The 26,788-nt window shown below is 60.4% G+C and overlaps 1 protein-coding gene across 6 annotated transcripts in view; it reads left to right on the forward strand.

Annotated features, from left to right (window-relative positions):
- NAV1 (neuron navigator 1) overlaps positions 1-26,788 on the forward strand; it is a 174,816-nt gene that overhangs the window by 94,832 nt on the left and 53,196 nt on the right. For 4 of the 6 annotated variants that reach the window (XM_032466891.1, XM_032466888.1, XM_032466890.1 and 1 more), the window contains exon 5: positions 1,529-1,891. In XM_032466891.1, the coding sequence (XP_032322782.1) occupies positions 1,529-1,891 (363 nt within the window). Of the gene's footprint in view, positions 1-1,528; positions 1,892-17,066; positions 17,335-26,788 lie in introns of those variants that run through there. The other 2 variants (XM_032466893.1, XM_032466895.1) reach the window with 2 other exon arrangements.

The raw sequence follows: 26,788 nt of genomic DNA on the forward strand, positions 1-26,788 counted from the left end.
GCTCCCTGCCTCCCTGTTTGCTGAGCACTTACTGCTCGAGGCCCGGTGCTGAGTCTCATAACTCAGCATGCCCTGCTCATTCATCATGGCTTCTCACCCTCCATGCGTTCTCGGGCACCGAGCCCCTGCCAGGCCCAGTGCAGAGTGGTGACACGCAGTGGTGCGCGAGGCAGGTCGGCCCACAGGACCACGGTGTCTCCTTCAGGGAGCTGCCTTCTGTCTTAGGTCTTCTGCAGGGACGAGCCTCATGGTCCACAAGGGTCAGAGGCAGTGGACACTAACTGCCCTGCCCAGCCAGGGTCCCCTGCCCATCCACAGGACTTCTGCAGGGACCACCATCAGGCTCAGGGCCCACTCAGCTCCCTCCATTTTAAAAATAGAAAAATCAGTGTCCCACCCCCCGTCCAACCCCCCAGAGTGGCTAAGAAGCAGGTGTGTGCGCAGAGTGAAGGTTCCTGGGCTTTGGGTAACTCAAGGTTGCTTTCACCGTCCAGTGTTCTTGGTCCACAGGTCCCGTTTCATTTACTAGACCTGTGGCTTCACTTAGGCCAAGCCCCTGAGCCCTTCCTGTGGTTGCTGGGCTAAGAACACCGCTAGGCTGGGTGGTGCTATGGGTCTGTGAACCCAAATCCAGGCCACCGGTCCAAGCAGATCCCAGCTATACTTTCTCTCTGCAGCCACCTTGGCCCCCACGGGAGAAGAGCATCTCCTTCCACAGCCCCCAGGTGCCCTGGGCTCAGGCCATCTAGGCTGCTTCCTCCACCTGGCCCAGCAGGGCCTGGGACTGGGGACCCTGGAAGTCCTGCCTTCACCCCTTCCGTCCATTTCCCTGTGTTCTCTCCTGTCAAGCTTGGGCTGCTCTGTCCTCTGGTGAGGTTCTGCTGCCTCTGATGCCCTCACCTTGGACTAGTCTTACTGCGGACATCTCAGGTTCCTAAAGCTTGTTCTGTACGCTGTGCACCCTACTCCTGGCTCTGCCATCTCTGGTTTGGGGAGCAGCTCACCCTGAGCTTGGAAACAGAAAAGAGGTACCTGAACAAAAGAAGTGATCCAGGCCTCCCACGCTCAGGCGACCCCCCCCCCCCCCGCCAGGTCTCTCTTCCTATTTTCTGAGCACCTTCCGTAGAACAGGCACCGTGTCGGGTCTTTACACGTGTGACCCTTACACCTTCACGGAGGACGAAGCAGCTGTTATGCCCGTTTCACAGAGGAGGAGGTGGAGGCCTGGCGAGGCTGATGCATTTCCTCTGGTGGCTTACTAATCAGTGGTAGAAAAGGGTTCCAACCCAGGTCGTGTCGCAAACCCTGTGCCCGCGGCCGTGTGCAGGACTCCTTCCCCAGCACTCACCGTCCTCTTCCTCCGACAGTCCGAGCTGGCTCACGGCAGGGGCCGCACACACCGTGAGAGGACCCCTGGAGGCCCGGGCGCTTGGGCGGCGCACAGAGGCGGGAGGGCGTGAGAGTGGACGCGGGACAGGCTCGGAGCAGCGGGGCTGCAGAGTAACCGGTGCCCTTCCGCCCCGCCCAGCTCCCTGGAGATGACCTGCTACGACAGCGACGATGCCAACCCTCGCAGCGTGTCCAGCCTGTCCAACCGCTCGTCGCCCCTGTCCTGGCGCTACGGCCAGTCCAGCCCGCGGCTGCAGGCGGGCGACGCGCCGTCGGTGGGCGGCGGCCGCTCGGAGGGGCCGCCCGCCTGGTACGCGCACGGGGAGCGCACGCACTACTCGCACACCATGCCCATGCGCTCCCCCAGCAAGCTCGGCCACATCTCGCGCCTGGAGCTCGTGGAGTCCCTGGACTCAGACGACGTGGACCTCAAGTCCGGCTACATGAGCGACAGCGACCTCATGGGGAAGACCATGACGGAGGATGACGACATCACCACCGGGTAGGGGTGGCCCGTGGGCAGCTGGGGGTGGACAGTCCAGCCGGCGCGCGCCGTGGGGCGGATGGGCCTCCGCCCGGGGAGGGCGCTGCGCTGGGCCCACGTGTGAAGCTGCCTGTCAAGGACCCTGAGGCTGCCGTGGGGTGTGAGGCCGAGGTCTGAGGAGCTGGTTGGTCAGCGAAGGTACCCCTGTCACTGGCTCCCGTGGCTGTCATTCTGAGGCATGTCCCGCCCTCCTCCTGCTGGTGGCCCTCCTCAGGCTGCCGTGGGGACGTTGGACCTCCTGACCTCTTCCCCATTTGAGGATGAGAGTGACAGGGCCCTATTACCTGGAGGGGCTGCCGAGGGGAGAGCACGGAAGTGCGTGTTGGAAGCGCTGGTGAACCGGGGGCAGAGGGGACTGGGCTTCCTCCGCCAGCTTCCCAGCCCCCGGCCCCGCCACCCTGGCACCATCTCTCCTCCTCGGCATACCTCTGCCAGCCACACAACTTCCCCGTCCGACCCCGGACTGTCCAGCCCTTTGCCGTCTTCCTCTGCTTATCTTCTTCTGCCCCAGTGGTCAGGGTTGGGCTTGCGAGGCAGCTGGGCCAGAGGGGGCCAGAGGGGACAGTGTGGGGAGGTGGGCAAGAGGGTAGGAAGAAGGAAGAGCTGGGGACGTGGGGGTCCCAGCCCTGAGAGCAGAGCTGCTCTGCTCCTGGAAGCTTGCGGGCACCTTTCTGCTGACTCTGCCTCCCTCCACTGTCCTTGGTTTGTGGACCCTCCAAGGGACCACACAGGTAGTGGGGCACCCCACCCCTGGCCTCTCCGGGGACTCCCTCTCCCAGTAAACAGCTAAAACTGGAAGAGACTGTAAAGTAGCCAAGCTCCAGACTGTCCACGGCTCCCCACCCTGGGATGCACTGGGAGGGCCTGGCAGGGCCTGTCCAGCTGGCAGACCGCTCTGAAGCAGAACAACTGACTCATGAATGGGGTTGTTTACTGCCTGCGAGTCCCAGGCCCGCCAACCTCACGCTCAGATCCACCAGCCTGGGGCTAGGACCTGGGAGAGGTCGTCCAGCTCCTCCTGTGCGCAGAGGCCCTGCTGCGCAGGAGGAGAGCCTGGGTGTCGGGTGCTGCCAGGCTCAGCCTCTGTCCCAGGAAGCTTCTTCTTCTCTGAGGACGCGTCAGCTCCCTGCCCTCCGGGAGCGCCAGCTGGACAGGGCAGAGGCACAACCCCTGGGGGCCCAGGGCTCTGAGAGTCCCCAGGTGTGGGAGGGATCAGGGCCTCGCTCTCAGGGAGCTCCCAGACCAGACGGAGGGAGGTGAGGGCCCCTCCCTGCCCAGTGGCTGAAAACTCCCAGGGCCAGGACTCCTGCCTTTGGAGAGCCCCCGGTCTAGGGCAGGTGGTGGGACTTTGGCACCTAACTAGCCGAGTGAGCGCGGGCAAGTCAGCTAACCTCTCTGAACTTTGGTTTGTCTACCTGCTCCGTGCAGGTAACAGTAGAACCTGTCTCAGGGTGGTTATGAGGATTACGGGCATTCATCATGTAAAGTGCTTGGAATACTTGCTGGCTTTTTGCTCGATAACGTATTAGCTGTTAATTTTAATTGCTGTGGTTACTGTTGTTATTATTGCTAAAATACCCCTCTAAAAGAGGGGACGGACTCCTGCCCCTGAGGGCCCCAGCCTTGCCCTGAGGGCCTGGGCAGTCTGAGCAGAGCCCGTTGGAGTCAGCAGCCGGGACAGACGTGGTAGCGGGTGGCCAGTCGTGGGGGCACAGATTCAGAGGTGGGGTGTGCGTGCTTGGGGAGCCAGGACAGACGCCTCTGCACGCTTTCCATCTCCTCTTCCCTCTGGACACTGTGTGTGTGTGAAAAAGCAGAGTGCCCTGGTCTGGCGGGAGTGAGGCCTTCCCTCCCTGCGCACTCACCCACCAGCAGCCCAGGGGAGCCTCGAGCTCTCGGGGGTCCAGAAAAACGTGTTGTCATGGCCACCCCTGTAAAGTGGGCCTTGCTGTGACTGCAGTGCTGGTTCCAAGATAATCTGACAGGGCTTGTTTGCAGTCAGTCTGCAGTCAGCAGCATCTCCCAGCGCTCCGGTCTGCGGACTCTCCGGCGTCCCCTTCCCCGCCAGGGCTGTGAGCACGCCGGTCCTTCCCCTTGCTTGGGCAGAGTTGACAGGACTCTGTGTGCATGCCCCAGTCACTGTAATGTAAGCAGTCAAGGATGTGTTTTCATGGTTAAGTGTTGTGTTTTTGCTAGAAACAGGGCATCCTAAGTTCCGCAGACCTTGGAGAAACCGGCCAACCTGGGCCACACTTGTCCTGCCGGCCTCCTCATGTCCTCCCGCCCCACTGTGGTTTCCATCTGGGTTTTGCAATTTAGAAAATGTCCTGCTCCTAAGAAAGCTGCTTTTCCAGTTCAATAAATGGGCAGGGCTATGCCCTTCCCTTCTCACCCACCAGTGACACCCGTCCTCCCCCACCAGCCACTGCCCGTGGCCATTCACTTCCTGCCTCTTGGAACTCCCAGCCCCGGGCCAGCCGGACTGGTGAGGCTGAGCGCTGGGCTTCTGCAAACTAGAATGAGGAAGGGGAATCGGCTGCAGCTGCCAAAACGATCATATCCTTTAAAATTACGTATTTTTAAAAATTGTGGTACAGTGTGTCTCCGGTAAATGGCTAATACGTCAGCCACTCTTAAGTGCAGAGCGCAGTGGCACTGACGATGTTCACGCTAGTGTCTCGCAGTCACCGACGCTCCTCTCCAGGACCTGCTCACCTCCCCGGACTGAAACTCTGCCCCATTTGTACTCAGGTCCCAGCCCCTGGCCCCAGCCCTTCCACTTTCTGTCTCTGTGAGCGTGACTCCCCCAGGGACTTCTTGTAAGTGGGACCGCACGGTGTCTGTCGTTTTGTGAGTGGGTTATTTCACTCAGCATCTTGTCCTCGAGGTTCATCCCTGCGGGAGCAGGTGTCAGAATTTCCTTCCTTTTTAGGCTGAATATTATTGCATTGTGCGTATGGACCACATTCCGTTCATCCGTGTGCGCAGCAGCATGCACATGTGGGTTGTTGCCCCCTTTAGCTGTCGTAAGTAACCTGGCCCTGAACGTGGCTGCACAGGTATCTCCTTGAGAGTCTGCACTGATTCTTTTGGGTGTGTACCCAGAAGTGGAATTGCTGGATTACATGGTAACTCTATTTTAAACTTTTTGAGGAACCTCCCTACTGTTTTCCACAGTGGCCACAGCATTTCACGTTCCCGCCGGTGAGGCCTGGGGGCCCTGGTGTCCCCACATCCTCGCTGGCACTACTTTCTATTTGGTTTTTTAATAACAGCCATCCCGATGGGTGCGCAGTGGTATGTTGCTGCGGTTTTAACCTGCATCTCCCTAATGGCTAGTGATGTTGAGCCTCTTCACGTGTTTACTAGCTGTTCTTTGTCCTCTTGGAGAAATACCCATTCAAGGCAGCCCTTCGCCCGCTTTTTAACGGGGCCGTTCCGTTGCTGTGGTGGGGTTGGAGGAGCTCTGTATGTTCTGGGTGGCAGGCCCTTCTTGGGCAGGAAACACTTTCTGCCGTCCTGTGCGCCGCCTTCTCCTTCTGCCACTTGTGCCCTTGGATGCACACACACTTCTCACCTTGTGATGTCCAGTTTACCTGCTGCTTCTTTTGTTGCCTGCACCGTGAGTGTCGTAGCCAAGGATTCATTGCCAAGTCCTGCGTCAGGAACTTCTTCCCCAATGCTTTCCTCTAAGCTGACGGGATTTTTAAAAAAATACAGACCCCAAGTCTCACGCCCAGCCTGCTGGGCCGACGCTCCGCTCACTCAAGAAAACATTGTTTCTGACTTTTCTCAGTGACTGGGGCCAGTCCTTCCCGTAAAGTGTGCAGATCTTCCCTGCAGGAACTCAGACAGCCAGTCTTCAAGCCGTGGTTTGCGTGATCAGTGACAGGAGACGCGTTCCATTCCAAATAGAGGTTACAGGACAGTTTCTAAGGCTTCACCTGAAATCTGCTTCACTTCTGCCTGTTGGTTGTCATCCGAGGAAAAGAGAGGAAGTGTAACTCTTCATTCAAATATTTCAGCGTGTTCTTAGTGATGGCTCAATTTCTTCTCGAGACCAAAAAAAGGCCCCGGCTCATTTCAGTGCTTCCTTACATGGCCCAGTTTTCCAGATCCCAGTTATCCTAGTCACCCTCCTCTGGAAGGTCTCAGGCTGTGAATGGTCCTCTTAAAGTCTGGCCCCTGGACTGACTGCCGCCTGCCTCGGGTCCTGCAGGGTGGTGCCCAGCGTGCACCACCACCAGCAACATCGACAGGCTGCTAACTGTCCAAACGGCAGCTCAGGACGCTTTTACCTCTTGAAAAAACAAAAGGAATTTGTTTTTCTGAAGATAGGAAGGTCTGGAATTTAATCTGAGTAAGAAGGTAAGTTGCACAGCCATCTCTGTGTCACTGGCCTGGGGGTCGGGGCGGGAGGGGTGGAGGGCCGCATCTGCAGAGGTGGACGCAGGACTGCCCTGCGGCCCCTCCCTCCTTTGACTTGAACCTGCCTCTCACTGTCTCCATTTCCGCCAGGCCAGTGATGCTCTAGGCTGTGTCTGGGCTTCGCAGCGTCAGGCAGGAATCCCAGCCGTGTCACCAGCAGCGCTGCCTGTCGCACACCTCCAAGGGGCGCTTGTCACCTGCTGTAGCCTTGTCTCTGCGGTACTGGCAGGACCGCTGTCCAGCGGCCTACAGCCGCAGTCTTAGCCAGAGCTGACCAGCCTCCTTCACGGAGCCCTGCCGGTGTGTTGGGCCCAGCGGGTCTCCCAGAAACTGTCCTCAGGTGGTCCCCACGCCCCGCACCGTGCGGCTGGCGGCCCCAGCCTGGCCCCTCCTGGCCCCGCCCCTCAGCCTGGCCCCGCCTGGCCCCTTCTGGCCCCGCCCCCAGCCTGGCCCCTCCTGGCCCCGCCCTCCCCAGCCTGGCCCCTCCTGGCCCCGCCCTCCCCAGCCTGGCCCCTCCTGGCCCGGCCCCCACCCTAACCCCTCCTGGCCCCGCCCCCCCACCCTAGCCCCCTCCTGGCCCCGCCCCCAGCCTGTCCCCTCCTGTCCCCGCCCCCCCAGCCTGCCCTCTTGAGCTGTCCTTGGGGCTTGGGGACAGACGGGATTCGTTTCCTCCTTGGCGCTGAAGTGTCCTGACGTTGAAGGATGTCAAATAAAATAAACCGTAGGCCTCTGCCTCCTCCCAGGCTGGCTCTGGGCTCCCAGAGGCAGGGGCTCCAGCCTTAAAGAGCCTCTCCCGCCTTGCGGAGCGGCGGCCAGGGCCCGTGCAGCTGCGCTCCTGAGCAGGGGCCTCGCTGGCCGTGCCCTAGCTTGGCGGGCCCCAAGGTGCCCACCCCCTAGCTTCCGTGACAGAGCCCTCTTGCCATGGGCACTGGGTTTGTGGGGTTTGTATAGAGGGGAGAGAACTCCTGGACTTGGGCAGGCGGAGGAGAGTCTCTGTCTCCCCCATTCTTGGCAGGCCTTTAGGCATCCCACGCAGTGGGCGGCTGGGCCAGGCCTGGCTTTTGCCGGTGGACACTAGGATGGGGACAGAGGGGAGGGGCCGTCCTGGGGAGGACCCGGCATTCAGGCTCAGGGAGGAGACAGTTCCTGCCCCTGAGGGGCTTCAGTCTAGCAGGGAGGTGGGACGGCTGCTGTCTTGGTGGAAGAGGCGACGTGGCATTAACCAGACGTTGGTTGCTGCCTCTTTGGGGGTAACAGCTCACGATTACAGTGTGGACCCTGGATCACTCACGCAGCCATGGCCGATGTTGCCTGCGGTGCCGGGGAAGGGGCATCTGGATGCCTGGAGCTCCGCCCTGAGCACCCTCTCGCCTGCTGTGTGGCCCTGAGCAGGTCACCAACCTCTCTGGGTCTTAATTTGTTCATTTGTAAAAAGGTGATCACTTTGCCTTGTGAGGATCAAGTGGAAAAGAGCAGGAGTGCTTAAAAGCGTGTAAAGAACCGTTGGTTTGAAATCTGTTTGCTCTGATCTCAACTTACTGTTCTGCTCATTTACCCGGTGGCCCCTGTCTTCACCAGGGGGCCATTAGAGAATCAGAACCAGACTTCTTAAACTCGATGGGCGAGCTCGCTGAGCTTGGGCATGAGTCTGTTGTGAGGGACGGTCTTATTGCTTTGTGACAGCGTCTTGGTGTGATTTTAGTCCTGCTGTGTGCCGTTCAGTGACCTTCGAGAGCGGCCTTACCGGCACAGGCAGTGCCGTTGGGCGGGCGGAGTGAGGACCGTGACTCGTGGGCGCGTTTACCTCTCGTATGTCAGGCGTTGATCGCTGGCTGCTGCTGGTTAGCCGTTTGACGCCAGGCGGTGGTACGCTGGCGGGCCTAAGCTGCCACGTGCTCACTCTCCGTGATAAGACAGGATTTGGAAAAGCATGTGTTAACCTTCATGCTTAAAAGTGACGTTTCTGATCCTCACTTGGCAGCGACAAACCAAGCGGGTTATCAAGCTGGTGGGAGGTGTCCTGGGCCAGCGGTACCTGTTCGCACGAGGCTCTCGTGGGGCAGAGGGAGCCCGCGTGTGCTCTGGAGACCGGCCGTGGGTCCAGCACGTGCCTGTGCAGTGTGGCCAAGCTCATTGCCCACGGGACCACACAAGTGACCCGGCTAGCGGGGTGGTCTGTCCCTCACACTAACTCGTGTGTGTAGTATGTGAAGGGTGCCTGGGATGGGGTCCCCAGAAGCAGACCTTGGGACGAGGGTTTGAGTGCAAGTGGTTTATTTGGGAGGCAATTCCAGAAAGCACTGATGGGGGTGGGGAGGCCAGTGCAGGGCCTGTCGTGTGCAGGTCACTGCTCCGGTCTGTGGGGCCTGGGGACTCCCGGGGATCACGTCCCACCCGAGGACAAGGACACGTTTATCTCTTTCGATTCCCGTCCGTGACTGGCTGAGCGCAGCTCCCGGGGCACTGCATCCTGGTTCTCTGGATGCTCTCCAAGGGCGGAGAGGAGTCCCTCAGGCTGAGAGTCACAGGTGCCCGCAGAGGGGCTCCGTCTGTGTCTGCGGAGCTGTGGCTGCAGAGGGCACGCAGTGGGGATACAAAGAGTATCAATTATAAAGGACAGCACGACAGGAAGGAGGGTGTGGAGTCAGACTCCTGGGTCTGTTGGGAGGGAGGGAGAGGGTGGCTTCAGAGAGCCCCTGGCTCTCAAAACACCCTTAATTCTTAAAACGGAATAGGGCTAGCGCTCCTGAGTCCGTGTGGGGCCATCAGGATCACGGGTCTGTTCAAACCGGACTGGGATGCTGGAAGGTTGGAGTGAGCCAGGTATTCCAAAGGTTGCGATTGTGCTGGTTGCCAAGGCAACCGACACAGGCTGGGGAGGGGCCCCTCTGGCGCATCCTGGTAGCCTGCAGCAGAGCTGCTGGGTTTCCCTGCGCTTGTTGGCATGCAGTCTGGTTGACAGTCAAGATGGGGGCAGGCTGAGGAAGCTGCTGGGATGGTTTGGCATCCCCCCGCCAGCCCCGCCCACTGCCTGCCCGCCTGCTCCTCTCTCCTCTTTCACCGTCAGCCTCTCCCTCTGCCCCGCACACCTTGTGTTCTGGGATAAGCCAGCTGGGCTTGTGTGGTGCCTGGGGAGCCCACACCATCTGATATTACAGGAAGAGCACAAGTTTGGAGCGGGCTCAGATCCTAGCTCTGAGGCTTTGGGAAAGTGCGCACTGCTCTAGTGGGAATGGGATGCTGCAGTGCATTGTGTTAACATGCTGGGCATACAGCAGGTGCTCAGCACGTGTCACCTCCCTCCCTTCTCTTGGTTGGCCCCCAGAAAACCAAAGCTCTAGAGGTTTGAAGGCCACCTGTGGAAAGGACCCTTCCAACCTGGGTGGCGGTGCCCAGTCGCTCTCTGGTCTCTGCCAGACCCACCCCCCGCGGCCCTGCCCAGTTCCTCTGCAGGGTGGGCCCTGTCCCACCCCAGGCCATCCTGGAACCTGGGCCCTGCCTGCACCGTAGTGGGTTGTGCTTTCATGGCTGCCTGACAATCGCAGCAGATGTGGTTCACAAAACACCAGGGGCTTTATCTTACTTAATCTTAACAGCATCACGAATTAGGTGTTCTTTCCCGCAGCTGACAGGTGAGGAACCTGGAACTCTGCTCAGTGGGCCGGGAGCACAAACTTACAAGAGGCAGCACCAGAGCAAACCTGGCCTCGGGCCCCCACCCTGCCCCACCCCAGCCCTGCTCTTCTCTGCACTGCAGAGCCCTTTCCCTGCGCGTGCAGTGCCTGTGCCCCTCTGCTGGGGAGGCGTCAGGGGCAGGGACCCCCACAAGCCTTCCACTGGGGTAGGAGCTTCCCTCAGCACCCCCGCAGGCCATGCTGTCGGCGGACTGTGCGTCATCTTTAGAGACCCTCCCACAATGCCCCTGAGTGACCTCTCCGTCTTCACGTAGAGTCGTGCTTTGGGAAACCACTGCAGCCACAGCTGGGGACAGAGGGAGCAAACCGTGCCTGTGACTGGGGCTCTGTGGGCCCAGCTCAAGGGCGGAGCTGTCCCAGGTCCCAGGATGCTCCGGGGGGCCAGCTGTGGCCTCTGGGCTATCAAATGTCTCTGGTCAGGCAGCAAAAGACCATTCACTGCAGCTGAAGACAAGCCAGCAGGCCGGGTGGGGCCCTTGCCCACTGAGACGCGTGCGAGGATATCCTTGCCTGTCTGTCGGGTGATTTGCAGATGAGCAAAGGCAGACACATGAAAGTCTGGATTTGAGAAACAGGCAGGAAGAGTGAGGCCCAGAGAGACCGCAGACACGCAGCTGCATCAGAGACAGATCCGCACTTACGGAATGTGCAAGACAGGGTCACGGAGAGACGAGGTGGGACAGGCTGCCGGGGCTTGCGCCATGGGTACACACAGCCAGTGTGTTCGTGACGTGCACGCCAAGGAGGGGAATGAGAGACAGACGCTGTGTGAGACCCGTCCAAACACGTGTGTGAGGGGCTGGATACAGAGAGGCTATGTGTGCACCAGGTCCACTGGTGGAGGGCAGGGAGCCGGCACCCTGACAGGCCGGCGAGCCCCAAGATGGAGCGGCCCCGGGGGGCCGGACCCAGAGCAGGGCGAGCCTTCCCGCCAGCCCACCTGCCCTGCTCCCGGGGCCAGCTCGTGTTAAAGGCGGCTGCCTTGTGCCCTGGGGCGTCTCCAGCTGGAGAGACGGGGCGCATCTCCATCGAGCTGCTGTCCTCTTTTCCTGGCTGCTCACCCCCAATCGACCGGCTCCTTTCCTGGCCTCTCTTCTCACTGGTCACCTCCGTCTCTCAGCCTTCCTGTCCCTTGTCTCGCTTGTGCCCCAGTCCCTGTAGGTCTGATGACAAGGGGCGCTTCAGGAGTGACCCCCCGCCTCCATGGGCGCGGCCACGTGGGCAGACTCGGGTGGTGGGACTTTCCGTAGCAGAGGCCCCCAGGACGCGGGCTTAACACCTGCCTGTCACCATCCCTCTCTGAGCCCCAAGCCCCTGCAGAGGGGCCCCGGGCGTAGCCAGCTGCCCCGTGGCTGTGCTGACCTGTCCTCGAATGGTTGCTGTTTTCTGGATTTAGGCTCCTGTGTGAGGTCCTGCCCTCCCCAGCTCTGAGCAGCTGCCCCGAAGGCTGGGCGGCAGCAGCTGTATGTCTCTGTTCTCCTCTGGTCCCTGTACTTAGGTTCCTGTTCGTGGGAGGCAGGCTGTCCAAGCCCCTGGAACACCCTGGAGTCCGATGGACTGGACATTTTTTGCCACCCTTGCCCGCGTGACCCTGCATGGGTGACTTAGCCTCTCTGTGCTTCAGTCTCACTGTCTGAAAGGAAAGGGGACGACAGCTGCCTCGAGTTGCTTTTTCACATGTCCAGTGAGTACTTGTCGAGCCCCTGCGGCCCCAGGCCCGGGGGTGCAGCAGGAGGGAGAAGACGGCATTCTTACACTCACGTACAGACAAGGGAGGGCCAGCAAGCCAGCTGGCGAGTATACAGTAGACCAGGAGGGACCTGCGCCCTGAGGGAGGTAGCGCAGCGCGAGGGGCAGAGTGGCGGGGTGCGGGGTGTTAGAGAGGGTGGTCGGGGGAAACGCCAGTAAACCGTGCACAGGGGAGCACGTTCAAGGCCCTGAGGCAAGAAGGGCACGTGTTCAGGGACCCGCAGAGAGGTCAGCGTGGCTGAAGCAGAGTAAACAAGAGGGAAGGCGGTCAGAAATGAGGTCAGGAGGCAGCCAGGGGCCGGGCGGCGCAGGTGAGGGGAGGCCGTAGGCGGGTTCAGGCAGAGGAGCGGATGAGGCCTGACACGTGTTGCCAAGGGGGCCCGGGGAGCGTGGGAAGGAGGCTGCTGGGTTCATCTGGGCAGGAGAGGATGGCGGCTTGGAGCAGGGGCAGGGCTGGAGGTGGAGGTGGAGAGCAGGGTTCAGGGTGAAAGGAGACAGGCATTTACAGGGTGTCCACACGTGGTATGAGATTTTATTTCTATTTCTCTCCAGAGATTAGAGGTCCAACTCAGTAATGGGGACCCTGGGGCTCCTGAAATCACACACACACACGCTCACGCGTTCGTATCGGCCCAGGGGCAGCCAGGGTCCTCCAGGACCTGCTGGAGGGGCAGCTTCCCTGCTGGCCCCGTGCCCACCGTTCCGTCCGCCCAGTGCTCTCGGAACCACACAGGCGCTGAGGTTTGGGACGTGGACAGAGGGTGTTAAGCTGAGACGACTAACACAGTAGCCCACTGTGTGAGATCTGGCGGGGCTGCCCTGCGTCCCAGCTGTGCGGTGGTGAGAAAGGCCAGCCTCCTTGGAGGTCCTGTAAATATTTGGGGAGCGGTAACACAGCTGGAAGCCGGACCCCTTCCCCCAGCTGGCTCACTTCCTACCCCGGGATATCTCGCCCGGCCAAGAAGGGCTGGGCTTTGTTTGGGACACTCCACAGTCCCATCTGCTGGCTCCAGGGCCCGATCCAGACTCTTCTACCACCCTCGGAAGCTTTCCCTCTGAGCCCCGGCCGGCCGGCCGCCCTGGGGAGGGGTTGGGGAGGAGCGCTGTCCTGGGAATCAAGAGGCTTCCACGGAAGGAGGGCCATGAGCACCTCGCTTGCCCTTTCTGAGCCCTCCTGTCCTCTGGGAGGATGAGGGAGCCCAGCCGGATGCTCTCTGAAGGTTTTTTTGGGCTCTGACACCTGGATTCTCGGAGCGGGTCTGTTCAGGGCTGCCCAGTGTGTCCCTCTGGCGGGGCCTGGAGGTTGGTGAGGATGCCTGCAGCCTTGCTGGGCCAGGAGGGGAGAGCTCGTCAGGGTCACACACAGGGAGCTCCTGAAAACCCTTGCCTCCCCGAGTGGCCACGACAGCCACTGGGGCTCCCGTGGCCCCTGACCTGGGGCTGCGTCGTCATGGCTCCCATGCCTGTGGCTGCTCTCCAGACCTTCCTGGGCACAGTGTTGTAAAGCCAGTGTAATGACACCTGCTCGCCTGAGGTCACCGGGTCATTTGGAAATAAAACCCTGTTTCGTGATGTGAAAGGGACACCCAGAGGCCAGGAATGACTTTATAGGCTTTCCTACCAAGGTCACAACGAATGAATCCCCAGAATTCGGTGGCGTCGCCGGGGTCTGGGGTAGGTTTGGAAAAGCTGGGATTAGAGAAGTGGCCCGGTCATTCCCCAGGGCCCGCGTGAGGCCCCAGCACAGGGTGATCACGGTTAGTTCACCCCCTCCCCCATTCTGGTTTAATTCTCTCTCTCTCCACCTCTCTCTGCGTGCTGACACACTTTCTGTCCTGCATCTGCCAAGATGCTGCCAGCTCAGTCCGGCTGGGATACAAGATACAGCGGGGTCTCCAGGCCCAGCTCCCCCTGCTGTGTGACTTTTCTGCCTAAAGAGGTGAAGAGCTCCAGAACTGGTGGGAAAGAGGGGATGTGGGAGTCTGTCCAGAGACAGAGCCGACCCCAGGGCCCTGGGCTTCTCGAGGTTCTCACTTCTGGGGCTCAGCAGAAACTCCGGGCTGTGGTCGGGCCCAGACAGGTGACCCAGGAACCCAGACCACACGGAACTTTCCGGCAAGTCTTTCTCCCTTTTTTTTTTTTGCCTCGATCTCACCAAACCCACAGCGTCTGAGATAACTGTCAGGGAGACAACCAGAGCCTCCCCCCAGCTATCTTTGGGTGTCTCTGCTGGCAGTGGGGCACTGGTCTGGAGACCTTGGGCCTGAGATCCTTCAAGGTGTGTGTGGAGAGGGGCGGGGGGCAGGGGATCTGGATGGAAGACCCCCACCCGCTGCATTGGACATTCCCTGGCCTCTCCAGGTCTCGGTTGCCCCTATAAAGAGCCACCTGGCGGACCCGGCACCGGAGATGGACAGGATCTTGCCTCCCAAGGGCTCTTTGGGGGAGGAGCGTGGAGCGGGCTGGCTGAGATGGACAGGTCTTTTTTCTCTCCCTCTTTGGCTGGGTTTTCTTTCTGGAAAAGTGCTTAACTCTCAGCTGCCTTTCAGCAGGTGTCTCCCCTCCACCCTGCGCCTCAGGCCCCCAGCCACTCTGCCCCAGGCTACAACCCTGCAGCCGGGGACCCAGAAAGACAGCTCAGAGTCATCCCTGCGTGCCCCCTACTGTTGTCCAGGCAGCTAGACCACTGTCCCCTACACTCTGCCCCCTCCCCATGATGGGTGAGGTGGGGGCTGCTGATCAGGGAGGCTGTGACTGCCTGTCTTCACAAAAGCACCCAGATAGCCCTTCTGTTCAGTTACCCAAAGGGCCTTGACCTGTTGGCTGAAAACAGCAGGTACAGATTTGCATGGTCTTTACCCGAGGAGCCTCCAGGGACCCTTGTCTTTCCTGGTGACTGTCCACTCCAGCCTGCCCCCAACAAAGTGGAGGGAGGTAGACTCTCCGTGCAGCCCACCTTCCTCGCTGAGAAGGAAGGGGGCTACGCAGAGGGAAACCTCAGATTCTACTGGGTTCTGGCTGCTCAGGAACCGGCGCCAAGGAGGAGGAGGTTCACAGATCCTCTGGCCCAGAATCCTCTTACTGGGGGACCCTGAAAGATGGGACCCCTCCCCTGGCTAAGCTGCTGGCTGAGACTTGCTCTCTTTCGGGCCAGTTCCCCCATTTCTGTAGGGGGTGAAGTGCCTGGGGAGGGGAAGGTAGGCAGGCTGCCGGTGCGAGGAGGCAGAGAGAGGAGGCTGGGCTCTGCAGGGCTGTGCAGGCAGGTCCAGGGACAGCTCAGTCCCCCACACAAAAGACTTGCTTGCGTCCTCCAAGTAAACCCCTGTGCTCTACCCCTTCCAGGCCTCTTCTCCCTCCCCTCAGGCTCTGCCCAGAAAGCCACAAAGGAGGAAACCTTATGGAAACCACACAGCCAGATCTGGAGGAAAAACGTCTCCTGCTGGTGACATTCCTCTGGCTGAGACGGAGTCGCTTTACTCGGGGTTCCGTGCTGGCTGAGCCTGAAGAGAATCCCTCATGGTGCCCGGCTCCCTAAGCTGTTCCCCAGATGAGCCAGGCCGGCCCCAGCACAGCTGCACAGGCAGGGGCTCTGAGACTCACCCTCCGTTTCCGGTGGTGGTGAGGGTGGGGTGGCCGGCAGGGACCAGGACAGAAGGCCAGGTTGGGGAGGTGGGGGGGGGGGGGGTAGGGACACTGTCCTGGAGCGAGGTGCCTTGCTGATACCACCCAAAGCTGGTCCGCCTGGGGCATCTTTCCTAAATCCCACAACTCAGAAAGCGTAAAGGGGATACAAACCAATTTCCCCACATGCTAGGGGGTCGCCTGAGAGGTTGGTGGGGGAGCACTGCCGCTGTGTACTCACCTCTGATCTCAAAGCATGTTTGGGAAACTTGGCCACAGTGCGCCCTCAGAAACAGACCCCTCCCCAACTCAGACTGTTCGGGGGTCCAGGACTGAGTCGCCTCTCTGCTGGAGTTGCTGCCAGAGCGGTGGCGCTGGGCACCCCGAGGACTATAGCCAGTCGGGGGGGAGAAGGGAGGTTCTCCAGGACTCAAAGCACCAACCAGACCTCCCTGCAGGAGGGGAGTGGGTGGAGTGGGTGAGAATCTCCTCTGCCTCAACATTGGTGAAAACTGTAGCCCAGAAGCTAAAAGGTGAGGAGATGAGAGGCCTGGGCCTGGCCTGGGTCTCTGCACGTGGCTGTTACCCACGTGGCCCAAACCCAGAGCCTCTGTGGTTCTCAGTCATCTTAGCTCAGTACTTTGGGGCTTTTAACAAACAGTGCTGGCATTGTTTCTCTTGTTTAAAGAAACTGCGGCTATAACCTAAGATGTCCTCCCAGTTTGCCCGGGTCACTTTGGGACTGGGACTAGCCTTCCACACGCAGCCCCTCCCAGAGGCAGGGAGTGAGGCCTGGAGGAGGAGGCAGGGGAGAGGGCGGTGCAGCCCCAGTGCCACCTCCTTCCTCCTTCAAAGGGGGTTGAGTTACCAGGAATTCCCTGAGGGGAGGGGTGGGAGAGCTCTCCTACTGGGCCCCACTTTTTTCTTACTCTGCATTAAAATCTTCACCTCTTGGGGTCCTTTTCTTCCTGATCAGTCAGCTGAAAATGCCCCCTGGATGGAGGCACTGACCCTGGCGTGGTGGGATCCAGGTCTCACCGTCCTCCGTCTCCCCTCGTGCTGGAGAAAGGCTAGGCCCCCACCTCCGGTGGTCAGCACTGCTCGGGTGAGGGGGTGCTCATCCCCCGCCCTCCGTAAGGAGGGCAGTTCTGAGCTGCCTCTGGCACTTGTGCCCCACCTGCCTGGCACCCCCCGCGGCACCGTCTGCAGACCTGGTTTTAGGGGATGTGCTGATCCCATGCTCTTACTCCCACCACTTTAAAAGCCTGGAAAGGGGCCGAGAGGCGGCTGGAGGAAGCCCTCTGGGGAGGGTTCAGGTTCCCCGACCCACCGCACGCGGGCTTCCTGTCCCCAGAGACCAGGGATGCCCACACCCATGTGCCCGCGCAGCGCGAGGAAGAGCTGGGGTCAACCGGCAGCCGGCGTGGGGTGGGGGTTGTGACCCGCAGCCGGCACGGGGTGGGGTGGGGTTTAGGGCCCGCAGCCGGCATGGGGGGCTGTGACCCGCAGCCGCCCGGGTGGAGGTCGGGGCCCCGGCCGGGTCGCACCTCCCGGTCCTGGAACGGCCGCGCCGCGGCCGCTCTTTGTCTACCTGCTCCGGGCGTTAAAGGGCCCGCTCGCAGCCGGGGCTCGGGACCTGAGGCGGCGACGCGGAAATGGGGCTCTGTCGCTTTAAGTGCAGCTGGAGCCGGGAGTGCGAGCGGGCGGGGGAGAGGCGGGAGCGGAGGGGCGAGGGCCGGTCCCGGGTCCCCGGCCGTCCGCGTGGCCGCGCTCAGACCTCCGCGGGGTCGGCGGCGCCGGCGCGGCGGTCCTGCGCTGGGTGCCCACCGGCCGGCGGCCGCCTGCGCCGGGGAGGATGCTGCATCTGCCCCCGCCCAGGGCGGGGAGGACGGCGAATTTCCCCCGCAGGTAAGCGCCCCGGGCCCGCCGCCGGGCCGCAGTCCCGCGGGCGCGTCGTCGCCCCGTTCCCGCCCCCAGCCCCACCGCGACCGCAGCCTCGCGGGGGTGGATGTGGGGTGCGCAAGGGGGAGGGTCTTGGCCCCCCTCGCGTCCACGACGCGGAGGACGGAGGACGGCAGCGCCACCTGAGTCTCTGGCTCCGAGCGTTTGGCTTGTGGGCACCGGGGTTGGAGGTGGGGGTGTGGAGGGGTCTCGGGAAGGGAGGGAAGGCAGGACGCGTAGGGTCCCCGGGGACCGGGCGAAGCACAACTGGACCGAACTTCCCTGGTTCCCTGCAGTGCGGTGGGGCCAGGGCTGTGGGAGCGGGGGTCTTGGGGGTCTGGGGAGTGCAAGGAGAGAGGGCTTCAGCACCCCCGGGGCCCGGCTAGGTTCCCTTAGCCCCACAAGCTCTGGGGGGTCTCTCGGTGTGAAAGGAGGTGCTGGGAGGTGTAGGCAGAGACCTGGGGTGGGGGTCGGGGTGAATTTGCCAGCCCACAGCTGACTGGATGTCTCTGAGCGGAGTGGAACCTGGAGCCCTTCTCTGGGATAATACGAGAGCCGGTGATTTGGGGAGAGGCATCCTGGAGGACAGGGACCAGCCCTGGGACCTTCCCAGCTGACTTGGAAACCACACTTCCGAGAGGATTCGGAAATTCCAGCAGCCTGTGAGAGAGGGCTGACACTGGCCTTCCCGGGAGCTTCCACCCTGGTGTACTCCCTCCCTCCCCTCGTCTCCCTGCCGACCTGCGGGGCCGAAGGAAGTTGGAGATTAGGAGCTGAATGGGAGGCTGGATGCCCCTTGCTGTGACCACTCCCTCCCCCTGCCTCGCAGCCCTGGGCTGCCGGGATCCCTGACTGCCCTGTGAGGTGCTCCGAACACTCGGTCTCAGGGCTCGTAGTCAGAGCCAAAGAATTGGGCAAGGACTCAGCTCCTTGGAAGCAGAGTCCCGCTGGCCTCTAGCTTTTTGTCCCCCACCACGGTAAGAATGTGACTTGGGACCCTTGGAGTCACTTGGCTAAGATGACTACTGGGGGTGTCGTAAGAGGAGTCAGTTCATGAACAGAATAGTCTGTAGAACAGAGGTCTATTCAGGGACCTCTGGGCATTCTTCCTTCTGGTAAGATCCTGGGCTGAGTCCTGAGTCCTGAGTGCCTGGCTCGGAGAAGGCAGAGGGGAGGGTCCCTTCATAACCTCCTCCCGCACGGCTCCCTCTGCCACCCCAGCTGAGGCGCCGCTTCAGGTCCACACAGGGTGTGCAGGAGAGTTCTTACGCCGGTTCTTTGCCTCACCCACTGCGGAAGACGTGAAAATCTCTCGGTCGGAAGACGTGAAAATCTCTTGGTCGACTCCAGCACCCCATCCCTGAGCCCCTCCCTCCTTCCTTCGGACACCAGCCTTTCCTGGGTCATTCCTAGAACTGATGCTCTGCCTGCCCCACCCAGGAGACCGAGGCTTTGTGCCGTGAGCTTAGCGCCCTGTCCTGGGGCCGCGGCTGCTGCGTGCTCACCGGGTGTCTTGCTGGAGCCTGGCTTCTGAGCAGGTGTGCCAGGGCACGTTACACCTACTCAGCCTGCTGCCCGCCTGGGGTGGGGCTGGCTCAGGCCTGTGGTTTCCTTCTCATTCAAGCCCAAAACTTGCAGCGGGATTGTAGCTGATGAGTTAGGAGAGAGGGGATGTTGTAAAGTGGAGGTCAGTCCAAGAATTGCCAGAGTTCAAATATAAAATTTAATGACCCTGGCTCTAATCCACGGAGGGAGGGCTCAGCCCAGGCCCCTGCTCTGGGGATGGCTCACAACTTAACTTGTAAATGATGTTTGATTGGGGCCAGCAGGGATCAAAGAGCTGCTTTCCCTGCCGGCTTGGGCTCCTGAGGAGGCGGCCAGGGGAGGATGTCCAGCATCAGGGGGAATGGCTGAGCGGCCCTCCAGCGTTTCCATGACCGACGGCCCGAGGACACTGTGGTCATCCCTGGGCCCTTCCTCCCCAGACGCCTGTGGTTGTTGCATCTACTGGGGGTGGGGGCAGGGAGGCTGTCACCTTTCTTACACATCCTGAGTGTTACGGTCTCTCCCAGAGACCCTTCTCTTCTCCTGACCCAGAAAACACTCTTTCAGTGTCTTCCAAGCAGGAAGCCTGGAGTGCAGGCATCAATCCTGTTCAGCACGCCTGGACTCCCTCCTGGGAACGGCCCTGAGCTGGAGCTGGGGGCCCTGTGGGGACAAGACCTGCTCACAGAGACCTCTGGGGCAGAGGGCACTGATCTGGCGCAGAGTCAGCCCCTGTGAGGGGACAGAATGCCTCAGGACAGCAGAGCCGGCGGCTGCTTCTGTCTGGAGGGTTTTACGGGGCTGGACGTGCACACCACAGGCAAACCAGACTTGCTGCTGAACGTCTTCCCGTGGCGCCCTGCCCTCTGCTTGGGAGGCAAGGCGGAGAGAGGGCAGGGCAGGGCAGGGAGCATCATAGCCAGGAAGGCCAGTGTGGCAGCAGCCAGTGTCCAGCTGGGCCAGTCACCTTTCTCCTGGTAATGTGACGCTCCAGGACAGTCCTGTGCTGAGTGCTTTGTAAACATCTGCCCGTTTCATCCCCACGACAGCCACATGGAGCGGGGAGGGCACATGTTATTCCATTTCATGGATGGAGAAACTGAGGCACAGGGAGGCTTGGTGCGCATGCCTGAGGTCACAGCATGGGGCCTGTCTGATGCTAAAGCCAACCTGCAGGCACCGCTCCCTTTGGCACTGCTCCTGGCCCAGAGGGGGCTCCACGCTGGGGACGCGGCAACAGAGTGTGCTGAGGCCTCACGGGGGTCTGGACAGAGGTCTGGGCTGGCCCGGACCCCTTGAGGGCGTCGTGGGAAGAGCGCTGGACTGGGAGTGGGCTGGACCTGCCTCGGAGCCCAGACTCACAGCCGATGAGGTTTGTCACCTTGGTTGCTTATCCTCTGGCCTCAGTGCCCTTGAACTCCGGACCTGCCCCCCTGCTGGGAGGCGTGTGAAGACCAGAGGGCTTTCCACTCATGAGTCAGAGTCCCGGGCGGTGCACAGCTGAGGCCCGCCCAGACGGCCGGTCCTCCCAGGGGTCTTCAGAGGGCGCTTTCCCTTGGCACCGTTCGCTTCCATCTTGCTGGGACCCTCATGAAGACCACACAGGTCCCCAACTTTGAATATATCTTTGGTTTTTACTTAAATTCTCAATTATCCATCTTCAGATTTATATTCCATCCAAATTTCGTGCTAATTAGGGCAGCATATTTTTACATCTTGTTTTCGATGGCAGTTTACGTAAGAGTAGACCACTCAAAACCTTAATCATTAAAAACCCCAAGCCTCGTTCCTCCAGCCTTTGCCGTGTGATGACCCGTGCCCGCCGCTGCGCAGGGTGCGGGAGGAGCAGGGCCGGCCGGAGGAGCCGACGCCCACTCCCTTGTTCATTTATTCAGCAAGCGGTGGTGAGTGCCTCCCAGCTGCAGGCAGTGCTGGGAACTGGGCACAGTGGCTCCCAGCAAGACTCACACCGTCCTGCCCTTGGGGAGCTCAGACAGTGAAAGCAGGCAGGCAGAAGTCGGCAGACACATATGTACGTTGTTTCCCATCGAGAGAAATCTGAGGGAGTTGTGCAGGAGGCTGTGGTCTGGTGGAGGAGGCGCAGGGTGCAAGTGACTGGTACCGGCTCAGACGTGCGGTGCCTGCAAGCCAGCAGGGCAGGGCTGCACTTGGAGTGGTCAGGGAGGGCTTCACAGAGAAAGTGCCGTTTTCCTTGGGCCTTGAAGCTCAAATAAGAGTTTCCAGAGGAACAGGAGCTCCTTTGAGGAGGGGATTTCCTCGGTTTTGCGTCTCCTGCTTCTCTGCCCAGACCTGCCTTCACTGTGGCGTCTTCCATCACACAGACTCCTTGTCTAAGACAGAATCCTCTGAGCCAGACAACCGAATACATTCGTCCCAGCTCGGCCCCACCAGGAATCCTGTCTGAGAGCCTTTGATCGGAGGCACCACTGGCTTGTTTCCTCTGGAGCTGGCTGCCAGTGTCTTCTCACGTTAAGTTTGTGGCCAGCGGCCGACTGCTCTCGCCCTGGCCCTTAACGCGCAGTCAGCTGATGCTACCACGTGGCGAGCTGCAGTGCGGGGAAGTCATTCTCAGTCTACCTTCCTGGGGCTGCTGCAGGGCTTTCCCAGAAATGCTAAGTTCCTGGACATTCTGGACATAGGAAGCCTCTGTCCACGAAGACACCGCATGGGGAGAAGTACTGAGAAGGCAGGGGGGTCACAGCCCCGCCACCCCCACCCGCTGGCGCAGTCCTGGCAGCAGAGTCAGGAAATGGTTCGCGTCACCCGTGCGCTTGCCGAGGCTGGAGCAGACAGGGGTCTATCTGTGTCCCTCCTTAGTGTCCTGCTGCAGGTGCCCCTGGGCAGCAAGGGGTTACTCCACAGCGGAGAGCAGAGGGAGGCCCTGGACTGCCTGCCCTGCCGGGGGTCAAGCTGGGCGCGGAATTCCTGCCTTGGTTACTACTGCTCACTGTGACTTGGGCAGGGACTCCTAAGTGCTGTGTACGTGGAACTTAGTAGTGGCCTTTCAACAGTGACAACAAACAGCTCACAGGACCTGGCCATGAGGTCCTGCAGCAGCACAGACTTGGATGTGCCACGCCTATCCTGCACCACGTCCCGCCAGTGCTTAGGCTGGGCCAGATGCTGCACAGGATGCAAGCAGTGGGGTAGGCAGTAGGGCAGGCAGTGGGTCACCCCCAGCACGTGTGGATGAATCACCTGCGACTTGCCAAGAACTGTGCCGGGCACAACAGCGGGCACCTGACTTCAGTCCACGCAGCGGAGGGGTCAGCTGGTGACAGGCAGTGGCGTGTTGACTTCTGACACTGGGAGCGAGGGCAGCTGGGAGCAGGAATCAGGCGGGTCAAAAGCACAGGAGCTGTACACCCAGGGCACGGGGCAGCGCGATAGCAGGGCAGGGGGGCGGCGGGGCAGGAAGTTCACAGGCAGCAGCAGTGCGTTTGGAGGGTGTGTTTAGAAGGCGGGGGGGAGACGGTGGGGGCCTGTGCATCTTGAAAGGAATTTACAGGTCGTGGGATCAGCGGGTGACGTGAGAGCTGGAACCACGGCACATTCCCCTTGCCTCTGATGCCCCGCTCGGCCCCACTCGGAAGGCTGTCCGGGCACACTTGCTGCCGCCTGCGTGCACGCGTGTGTGCGCGTTGTGTGCCAGTGAAGGTGTTAGTTTTCAGGCTTGGAACACTCTCCCATGGCTTATTGTAAATTCTTCTGTAAGCCTCTACCAGACTGCTGGGTTTTAATCCTGTGATCTATCCACTGCGTGGTTTTAAAAATAAGTTTTAACACGTTTAAAATAGACATAGTGTTCCTGCCGGTGGGTAGAATTATGGCTCCGAGGCCGAAAGGGAAACGTACTCGGGATTTATTGCTGGTGTCGCGGGGCTGGGACCTGAGCCCCGCCCACGGGGACCGCGCTCACACCCTAAAGCCTGCTCCTTAGCTCCCCGATGCGGGGTGGTGAAGCGCTGGGAGTGGCGAAGCGCTGGGAGTGGCTGCCTCGCGCCTGGGGCGCATCCCCCGGAGCCCTGGCTGGCGTCGCGGTGGTGTGCCCCCACGTGCTGGGCGTCTGTGCTGCGCCTTTCCCGCATTGAGCAGCGTTCCCTCGCGAGTTGCACTGTTTCTTCCATTCACGCTTCTCTCTCACACGTTCCAGGTAAACGTCTTTGTAGTTTCCAGGCTAGGTGTCCGCACCTGCCGCTCCTTGGCGCATCCTTCCGGAACTCGGACTCCCCGTGGCGCCCCACAGGAGTGGGCGCCCCAGTACGTGGGATTCGCGCTCAACAACTTAGCCGTTCAGGCGAGCGCTGAGCTGAGATCGGGGAGGACTTGGGACTCGCCCTTTCCCGAGGAGCTGGCTCTGTGAGGAAACCCTCAAAGACCGCTGTTCTTAGCACTTCCGACGGGTTTAGGATCACCTTCGAGGTACAGTGAGCGGGATGCTGACTGATCGGTCTCCTCGCCCCTCTGTTAGCAGGCCTCCTCCCCCGGCCCTTCTGACTTGGACACGCAGGCGGCATGTGCAGCAGTGCCCGCTTCCCCTGTGGTTTGCAGAGGTGACGTCCACCCTGTGCACACACCTCATGTGTGCATCAGGCGCTGCCCTAGGCACCTGGTTTTTAACTGAAGCGCAGCTGGTTTGCGATGCCGAGTTAATTTCTGGTGCTCAGCAGAGGTTCAGTTACACATACGCTCCTTTTCATGTTGCTTTCCACTGTCGGCTGTTACAGGACGGTGACTAGCTCCCTGTGCTGCACACCAGGGCCTTGTAGTTTTCTGTTCTGTACGTAGTAGTGTGTATCCGCAAACCATCTGTGAGGTGGTTTGTTCTGCGTCTCTGTGTGGAAACCCCCAGCAAAACTGACTCCAGACGATTGGCACGTGTACGGTGGTTTTTTTTTTTTCAGTAAGCTCTTTTTTTAAAAACTGTTTTTGGGGGGAGAGGGGTAGTTTGGTGTATGTATTTATTTAATGGAGGTGCTAGGTACTGAGCCCAGGACCTCATGCATGAGAGCAGCTTTGATCCCCCAAAGAATCCAGAAGCCCTCGGGAGAGATGGTGCTGTGCTGGGGTGGCCTGGGGGGCCCCAGGGGGGGCCCAGGGAGGGCCCAGGGAGGTCAGGGCTCGGGTTCAGCGTCTGGTCTTCACTGACAGCCTGCTCTGGAGAAGCTTCTCAGCCCCACCTCCTTAACTCCCCGACGTGGGGTGGGGAAGCGCTGGGGAGTCACCCCAGACTAACCCGGACAGGTCTACCGGTAAAATAATGCCGTTCACGTGAAATAACGCCGTCATGTGATTGGAGCCCAAGGACCCAGAAACAACTCGAATTTGTATTTCTGTCAGTCTCACTTCCTCATTCCCACCCCATCCTCACCTGCTAAATCCTTACATTTAGCCGAGAAGCCAGAAGTGAAGCAGAGGAGTATTTGGCACACGGGAAAGGGCAGCAGTGGAGCGGCGGTGACACCTTCCTGGGACGGCTCTGGGCATCGGATCCGGGGCCCTCCTGCTCCCGCGGAGACTTGCTTGTTCCCAGACCTGTCTGTGCGGTTGAAACGACAGCGTTTAATTATTATGCACATGGATGAAGTGTGAGTGAAGAGGAGGCTGTTTCTGTAAAACCTGCATCGGAGGCTTCGAGGGCCTGAAAAGGCAAATTATTAGGAAGACGGGGGCCGAGCCAGGTGTAGGATTTAAAGGGTTAGGGGGAGGCGACAAAGCTCGGGAAGGGGCTGTGCCCAGGCTGCTCCGCGTGGTGAGGCTCGCTCTTGTCCGGCTTTGAAGACGCTGCCGCTGGAGGCACCTGTGGGTGTGGGTGTGGGTGTGGGTGTGGGCAGCAGATGTGGAAAATGTCCCTGCTGGCTCCGGGCCCTTGACCGGCACGGGTGACCTTCTGGGGTCTGTTCCATAACAAGGACTGACTTTTCTGCGAGGAATTTACCGGTGGCTGTAGCTCAGGGAGGGTCTCCCTGGACATCCTTAAACGGAGACAGGCACCCATCCACCTGGATGACTGGGGCATTGGCGGCGGGGCAGGTGGATCCCAGCTCCTGCCTCCCTTCAACCAGAGCAGCCCCGATTTCCCTGTTTTATACATGGGGGGCTTCTGGTAAAGACGTTAGCACAGAGGTTTCCCCTTCTCAAAAGGGGGCTTGCCAGCTACCAGGCTGGTTCTTCTCTGTGTCTCTTCAGGTCCCCATGGGACAGAGCTGAGCTCACCCCGAGGGAGGCTGGAGCATGTGTTTTTTGTGCCCAAGTCACATCTTCTGTCCGTTTGTTTCCAGGTCCTTCCAGGGGTAGCGGGTGAGTTTTATGTTTACTCAAACCTAAGGCTTGGTCGACGCCCCGGGGTTGTCCCTCTGAGGGGGTCCCTGAGGGCCTTGTTCTTCCCAGTCCCAGACAGGCAGGCGGACTGCTGAGGCCTCTGGAGGTGCGGGCCCTGGTGCTGCCCGCGCCCCAACAGCGGGGATAACAGGGTGTTTTTGTTCCTGTCTGCGGCCTGAAGGCACCTTCCCCGGAAATAAAACCGGCTTGATTTTGATTAACTTTCTCTTCTTTTAATTTTAGTCCTCCTTCTGACTTCTTCAAGGATTATGCCAAAGCCCCAGCCTGATCAGAAGGCCTCAGAACAGAGATTCCATCTCAGGGTTGCCCAGAAAAGCATGTTAACACCCGGGGCGACTTCCAGCCAGTCATTTCCTGTGTTCTCAAGGCTGGTTTTTCCCTAAGATAGTCACCTTTAGATAATAAGACTGCTCTCCTTCCCGACCTGGGGGAGGTGACCTGGGGGGGGTGACCTGGGGGAGGTGACCTGGGGGGGTGACCTGGGGGAGTGTAGGAGGAACAGGCTGAGCAGCGAGGGGGGGACGGGCCGGCGTCACGCTAAGTGTATGCTTTGTGTATAAAATGTACATTTTCGATGCTGAAGTGAAGAGATGAAGCCCCCCCAAATTTAATATGGACCCAGGGCGAAACTCTCAGCCTCAGGTTCCCCTTCGTGGAGGAAGAAGCAGAGCCCCGCAGTGGAGAGGCCGCCGGAGGCGATGGAGGGCCTCCCCGTGGGGAGGGCGGGGGTCAGGATCGCTGCAGGAAGCCGCGCCAGGCTCCGGGGTGGGGAGGGCGGGGGGCGGGGCTTGCAAAGCGCGGCGGATGTGTTGGTGCCGGCGGGATACCTGGCCTTTGCAGGTGAGGGCTGGAGAAGTTTAAATCTTCTCAGTTCCCTGTTGTGCCCCCTCCATCCGCGCTTCCTCAAGTGGGCAGAACTCATGCCGGGGGCGCCCGGACACCTGCAAGCCGTGTCTCTGGAGCGAGAGCTCTACTCCTGCTTGCTGGCTGAGAATTAAGCCCCCTTTTCTTCTCCTCCCCTTTGTTCAGGGCTTTGTGAGAGGTGAGGGACGGGCTGCGTTCACAGGCCTGGGAACCTCGCCCATGAAAACGAGGTCTTTCGCGAGGCACTAGCTGGGGTCTCTCGGCCCCGACCTCTGACCCCCGTGCACAATGCGGCATTCAGCCGTCCTGCCCCCTGACGCGAAAACCTTCAGAGCCCTCAACAAAGGTGCTTCCAGAGTAAGCAGCCCATGAACTCAGCGACTCCTAGATAAAAAGGCCCTTAATTTCGAGATAAGGCTGAAGGCAAGAGGTCTCTCAAAAAGACAGGGCCCACCAAGGCGGGACCCCGGATGCCCCAGGCGGTGGTGACAGCGCAGCCCTCCTAGATTAAAGAGACAAGTCAGCGTTCTGTTCACAGGGCTTTCTTAATGCCAGGATCTCTTTGGACAGTGCTGCCCAGTGTTCCTTGGTAGAGTTGATAAAAAAAGAGTCTCAGGGTGGCGGGGCGGGGTGCGCGGTTCAGAATGAA

This window comes from Camelus ferus, chromosome 23, assembly GCF_009834535.1.
Source record: "Camelus ferus isolate YT-003-E chromosome 23, BCGSAC_Cfer_1.0, whole genome shotgun sequence".
In the NCBI taxonomy this organism is placed as follows: Eukaryota; Metazoa; Chordata; class Mammalia; order Artiodactyla; family Camelidae; genus Camelus; species Camelus ferus.